Here is a 6428-nt window from a genome sequence, read left to right as displayed (position 1 = left end):
GAGAGTCAGTGTGTTTAGAGAGTCAGTGTGTTTAGAGAGTCAGTGTGTTTAGAGAGTCAGTGTGTTTAGAGAGTCAGTGTGTTTAGAGAGTCGGTGCATTGGTAGTGCTAGCGTACTGAGTATATTAGGAGACTAACCCTAACTACTAACTTAGATACGGGTGCAAGATTCAGCTAAGGGAGCTAAGTAAAGGTGTAAGTAGCAATTCTATAGCAATTTGAATTTTTTTGGTATTTTAAACACTTTACACTATGATATTATTTTGTGTGCCCTTGATGTCCTAAGTTCCCTCCGTATAAAGTTCTGCAATGCATGCTTGGAGTGCTGGAAGTTTTACAATATATCTTTGAGATAACTGACTTTGCATTATTCTTTTCGAGACTTTACTGTCTGTTTTGACACTAAAGTTTACTTCAAGAAGCTCAACGATCCTTTCATTTCTTATGTACAATACAAACAGATCCTACCGCCTACTCCTCTCAGACAACGTCAAGGTTTCCACCTCAACTCAGCCCGGACGTCTTCCCCAAGCCCTCCAACCTCCATGCGACCAAGCGGCCATCAACGCAGGCGACATTGGTCCACCGGCCATGAACAGGTCAAAGTCACTATTGGTAAGTCGAGGTCCCATGGGACCGAGAAACGGATCGGGTCGGATACCATGAGGCGGGAGGCGACGGATTCCGGTCATGAATGTGTCCCATTGCAGCGCTTCGAGGACGCGTTGTCGGTGGGCGGGGTTCATGGGGGGGGGGGGGGAAAGGGTTTGTGTTAGGAGGGAAAAGGAAAGGGAAAGAGGTAAGGGAAAGAGGTAAGAGAAAGAGGTAAGAGAAAGAGGTAAGAGAAAGAGAAAGAGATAAGAGAGGTTGTTGGATAGGTGTTTATGTGAGAGATGTGCTACGATCCTGTCTCTTTGTTTCCTGTCTCTTTGTTCCCTGCCCTTTTGTGCTGTAGTTGGGGATCACGTGGGAAGCTAAGCCCTATTAGGCTTAAAGCTAGGGAGCGCTACTTTCCCGGGCTGATGACTAACCGCGTCTTAGTCACGTGTCAGCCATAGCTAGTCCTAAAAGAGATAAGAGAGGAAGCTCGGACCACTGCTTTCGAATATATCTTAGCAGCTCGTCCTTCGACCTTCTTCCTCTCTTGTCTTTCTTTCCACCTACGACGCGTAGCTCTAGGTCTAATGAATCCTCTCTTCTTACACCTTCTTCAGAGTAAGCCATGACAAGATGTAGATGGGGTGGTTGGGTGTTTGTATCTTGTGAGGAGGGCGAAAGTGTGTAGGTTATTTTGATTCAGCCATATAATGAAGGAAGACTTAAATATATTTTCGTCAAAAAGTTGACACTTAATCATTGTGTCTCGAGCTTAGTCCCTTGAGACCTCTTAACACTTAGTGGATCACTTGTCAATGTGCAGAAATTCTCGCTACAGTGAATAGTTCTGTTCGACGAAACCGTTTGCGTCTTCTATTATTGGAAATCTCAACTTTGTTACGAGATTACTCTATTCGGTACATAATCAGCCACTTCAGTCTATCAACTCCTGTAAATGAGGAACTACATAGCTTAGTAGCACATCACTTCAAGGAAATACTGATGTTCCGCTGTGTGATAGTGTTTGATTGCTTAGCGGGCGTATTTGGAATTAGGAATTAGATTGATAGTTGAATGAAGAAGCAGAAGGTAGTTGGTCCTTTTGTGCGAGTGAATGATTCCGTTTCAAAGACAGTAAATGTTCGAACAAATCGATGCACGTGAATGATTGAGGTAGCACAGTAGGTACCGAAGTAGTTGTGTGCTTGTCTCGGCCGATCTTGCTACGTTCAATTCGGAAGTTCAAAAAGGAAGCTTTTAAGAATGGAATGATTATATTATAACCTGATTAGAGCCACATGGACCCGACCCAACCAAACAAATGCGTGATATCAGGTAGCCAACAATCACGCAACCCCGAAAACCGGTCTCTGTTTTGGTTGTCACACCTCGCTTAATAGCCGGTCTTCAGAACGCCTCCTTTTCGGCGTTCGGTATTCAGCTCTCTCTACTACAAATACCCAAATTCCATGTAACAACTTACTGAAATCCATACAGATTCAAGTCGTACATCAAGCCCATAATTACTTCTCCTCGCTTACACTCTCAAGCAAGACATGATTTATCCTTAGCCTTGTGTGTCACTCTGAGCTCAACATCACAACCACACCACACCAACACTCAACAAAGCACCTATCCACAAGCAACATGAAAGCCCTCGGAGTATCCACCTTCAACGGCCCCTCCAGCCTGGAAGTCCTCACCCTCCCCGATCCGAAAATACAAGGCCCAGACGACCTCATAGTCCACGTCCACGCCCTAGGACTCAACCGCTCCGACCCAATGCGCATCTCGGGCTGGTCTCGCATCGTAGAAACAATCTCGTCCGTCTCTTTCCCTTTCCCTTCCTTTCCCCATTTTTCCTACTAACACAAACCCCAGCCTGCCTCTCGTAATGGGCGCCGATTTCTCCGGCACGGTAAAAGAAACCGGGGATAATGTACAAGAATACAAGATAGGAGACCGCGTCTACGGCTTCTCATTCTGGGTCCATGGCGCGGGAGCTCAATATCTACATCTCACGCCGGAGACGAGACATTTTATCTCCAAAATGCCAGACGGGATGAGCTTTGAGGAGATGGCGGGCACGAGTTCGATTTGTACGGCTATTTGCGCGTTGTTCCAGGCGGAAGCGAAATTTGGAGGACCGGGATGCTTGAAAGGGAAGACGGTGTTCGTGGTAGGTGGATTGGGAGGCGTGGGGAATGTGGCTGTTTCGTTGGCGAAGGGTGTTTTCGGGGCCGGTAAGGTGATTACAACGGTTTCGAGTGGGAAGGTGGGCATGGTGGAGGAGGTTTTTGGGGAGGGGATAGTGGATCAGGTTGTCGATTATGGGAAGCAGGATGTGGTGAAGAGTGTGGGGAAGGGGAAGGTTGATTTTTTGTTTGATACGGTGGGGACGGGGATGGCGTATGTGGAGGTTGTGAAGGAGGGTGGTGTGTTGCTTTCTTTGTTGAGTAAGTCAAGTGAGACGTTGAAGAGGGAGCTACTTACTGCACCGGTGTGGATGTGTTGGATTGTTGACGCAATGCTGGGGGTTCAGTGGTGGAGGGCTGGGAGGTGGGGAGTCCAATATGATGGTACGTCTACGAATTTTGATGGGAGGTTTGCGAACGCCGTGGAGAAGTGGGGAAGAGAAGGGAAGTTGAAGCCGCTTGTAGGAAGAGTGATTGATTTAGGGAATGGAGAGGGTTTGAAGGAGGTAAAGGCAGTGTTGGAGATGATTGGGTCGACTAAAGGGACGTTGGGCAAGACTGTTGTGAAGATGGATGGATTAAGCGATAATTAAGCGATAATTCTTGATTTCTCTTCTCCTACTTCGTACTCGTATCTCTGATCATGGATATTACAAACCTAGACTCCAATACCCCAAACGCCAAAAACGTGTTTATGGTAGCTGTATAAGTCGTCAACTGATATCTCTCCTCCCCTCTCCTACCGAATTGCGCCTGTCTGAAATGCTGTGACATTATGCTGTGGGATATGATAACAGGGTATATGTATAGTGGCTTCGAAAAGTGTCGGCCTGCCGCCCTTCGTCTGCCGAGTGGATATTTCGAGTACCAATTAGAGCATCTGGTATGTTCTGTGCAACGTTCTGCGTCTTGACTACTCTCTAGTCTGCTGTGCCTGGAGAATTATTCGGCTGAGGATTGGATGAGCAATCGTCTTACTGTTCAAAACCGTCAGTGATTAGATCTCTATATGAGGCTGCAACTTACTTATGAACATAGTCGTGGAAAAAAGGATTGTCTCCATGGTGGCAAAAGCTAGTGCAACTCGGAAAGCTGTAACACCAGACCACTGATTAGGCAATGAGTTCACCAACGCAGCTTCGGCTTCCGTGAGGCTGTCGTTGACGACATCTTCCGCAGCGTCCCAGGTTTGGCATTCCCAGGCGAGAAGAGCGAGAGTCACAATCCAGAATGCTGTGGTGATAATCTCAAGAATACTGGGTATGTCAGCGTCTGCTGCTGTCAAGCACGGATGTTGACTGACATATGGACTCGGTAGAAATAAAGTTTTGGAGCTCGTTCTGGGGTGATGAAGATCTGATAGATGATTAACAGTTGAACGACCCAGCGATGTGGCTGAGACATACGTAGAGCATGAAAACCACAGTCCACACGAAAGCTAAGAAGCTGATTCCTGATATGTATAAGTGTCTAGCTCGTGATATTAATTGATTGTCTTACCAAAAGTATGGAACTACAATGATGTTAGCAGTATTCAATTTGTCTAGTAAGCTTGAACTTACAAAGTCGCCGCCGAATATCGACACAGCATAACCCGTCAGAATGAGATTGGTGAATGCAAGCAGCTTATCGTCATCAGCATACAGTGCACACAAGCAGTTGGCCATTATGGAAATCTCATACCAATTGCAGAACTCGTGACATCGTAAGCCAAAAAGGCCTGCTGGAGATAAGAGCTCTTCGAGTCGATTCTTGCTGAATTTCAACATCTTCCAGGTCTGTGAAGCTCATGATGGTCTATTCGTCCTACTCTTCGGTTTGGTTCTGATTCGTATCTTCATAGATCGAATTTGCAGTGTGTGAAAATCTTAAATCGTTCACAATAATGCTGGAAAAGGATGAAGAGGAGTGTCGGGAAGAAGAAGAGGAGGAAGAGATGACTTAAGCATTAAGAAATGAAATACAAAACTAGTTCAACATATTTTGCGAGCGCTCGTACATCATTATGCGATGGCAGGCAGTGAATGTGAGAAGCTCGAGAGGAACTGCCAGGTGGGTTTTCCGCGCCTGAACATGCAGGTCAAGAAGTGGGGAAGGGGTTGAAAGATGGAGATCATAATTGTGCATCCGCCCAATTGTCGTCAACGACCATGTTCTTACGATCTTCTATTCCCCTGCATTGCTTGACTTGCAGGAATGCCGGCAGGCGTTGAGAGAGCCGAGACTGTCCAGGTTTCCTTGGCATAAAGCATACCTCTTCAGATGAACCCCAGATTATGCGATAAATCATCCGAACGGAACTTTTGAAGAAAATGTGTAGTGGGATAGAAACTCAAAAGATCGCTAAAAATTGACACTAACAATCGACACTTGAGCTTGCCCCAAGGCGGTTTCGAAGAACAACTTCTCATCACAAAATAACAGATTGAAATGGGAAGAATTTGCACTGCTTCGAAGGCTTCAATGATGTCGCATAACTCATGCACGCTTCGACTTCTTGCGTACCTGACACCCATTATTGTGCCCGAAACCATAGCACCCCTGAACACCCCAGGTTTTAAGCATAAACCCTGGCGAAGATCTTCGTCCGAAGGTTAAGTCTTGTCCCCGCATTGGTTTAGAAGACATGACAGCCTTCAACATAAGCTATTGATCTGCCATCTGAAACACATCAAGTGTGTTGGAATAAACTTGAATGGAATCCAAGAAGGAAATGTTGGGCCGTGCGAGGTGAATCAGGTAACGGATAAGCGCCACCCGGCCCGTTCTGAACTTTCTTGAACAACACAAGTTCGTTCTTGGAAACCGATGTGCCTTACCGACGAATGCATACCGATGGTTCCTGATTATGGTTCCGTTCGGATGCCCACTCGGGTCGGCGAAGTGGAGAAAGAGATAGCAGTATGTCATGTGATATGCTATCACGTGCATGTTCTCTTTCTTCGACCTTGCAGTGTGGAAATGCGCCGTGGCGAAGGCATGAGACATAAAGACGATCGAGGATTGCCAGTGAACTTTTCCAGAGTGACAAAGTTAAAGTTGAAGTCGGTCCTGGCAGCGACTCGATGTTCGTTTGCCTGGCCGGATGAATGGAGGCAGGGGAGATGCTGTTTGTTTTTGTACTTTGATGACGGTTCGATTGTCTTCCAGCGTACGCATGAGCTTGACCTCGAAACCTTGACCGTTGATACATAGTTCATTTTTTGATTGATAGCATGTAGAGCTCGGATTCAGTAGGGGGTTTCGAATGCCGACACGAACACAAGCCCTTTGTATTGTGTGCTAGGCAAGGGTTATCAAAGGTAAAGAAAAGCTCTTCCAGCATACCTTCAGACTTCGCTAATTACATATTCCCGATACCAGCTTGAGAGTCGTTGAGGCTCGCATGCTAATAGCCCCCTAATTCAATAACCAGAAGAACCAGCATATAGAAATCGAGGATATCTTGAAGTTTCAAGTGATTCGAGAAGGGGAATGAGAGGACTTGATAAGGTCTTGTTGGTTCAGCGTTCCTTAGTAGCACAAACAGATTACTGTGATTCGACACACAATGCTTAATTCTGAACACAGCAGTTTCAACGTCCAACCCGCGGAGAGTAATGAGACATTGTCTCGGAGTAAGCCCACGTTGTGACAT

At 46.2% G+C, this 6428-nt stretch overlaps 2 protein-coding genes across 2 annotated transcripts; one reads left to right on the top strand and one right to left on the bottom strand.

Annotated features, from left to right (window-relative positions):
• The first annotated feature begins 2099 nt into the window (after positions 1-2099).
• Positions 2100-3576, top strand: LY89DRAFT_717223 (GroES-like protein). Its single transcript, XM_018218333.1, has 2 exons — positions 2100-2419; positions 2478-3576. Exons 1-2 carry the CDS (start codon positions 2244-2246, stop codon positions 3382-3384), a joined length of 1083 nt encoding a protein of 360 aa, XP_018073001.1. The 5' UTR covers positions 2100-2243; the 3' UTR covers positions 3385-3576.
• Positions 3577-3733: 157 nt separating this feature from the next.
• On the bottom strand, positions 3734-4582 carry LY89DRAFT_667722 (uncharacterized protein; the record flags this gene model as incomplete). The annotated part of the gene is made up of 7 exons (XM_018212996.1): positions 3734-3768; positions 3818-4047; positions 4095-4147; positions 4198-4244; positions 4292-4304; positions 4354-4416; positions 4475-4582. The coding sequence occupies 7 exons, from the start codon at positions 4580-4582 to the stop codon at positions 3734-3736; spliced, it is 549 nt and encodes a 182-aa protein (XP_018073000.1).
• Positions 4583-6428: the final 1846 nt, after the last annotated feature.

This window comes from Mollisia scopiformis (assembly GCF_001500285.1).
Source record: "Mollisia scopiformis unplaced genomic scaffold LY89scaffold_9, whole genome shotgun sequence".
Classification (NCBI taxonomy): domain Eukaryota; kingdom Fungi; phylum Ascomycota; class Leotiomycetes; order Helotiales; family Mollisiaceae; genus Mollisia; species Mollisia scopiformis.
Note: the sequence above shows the minus strand (reverse complement) of the source record. Positions and strands in the feature narration are given on the sequence as shown.

Excerpts from the sequence above, each read along its gene's own strand:
- LY89DRAFT_717223 (XM_018218333.1), top strand. The coding sequence starts at position 2,244 with ATGAAAGCCCTCGGAGTATCCACCTTCAACGGCCCCTCCAGCCTGGAA. Across the intron at positions 2,420-2,477 it reads CGCATCGTAGAAACAATCTC|CCTGCCTCTCGTAATGGGCG; the intron begins GTCCGTCTCTTT and ends CACAAACCCCAG.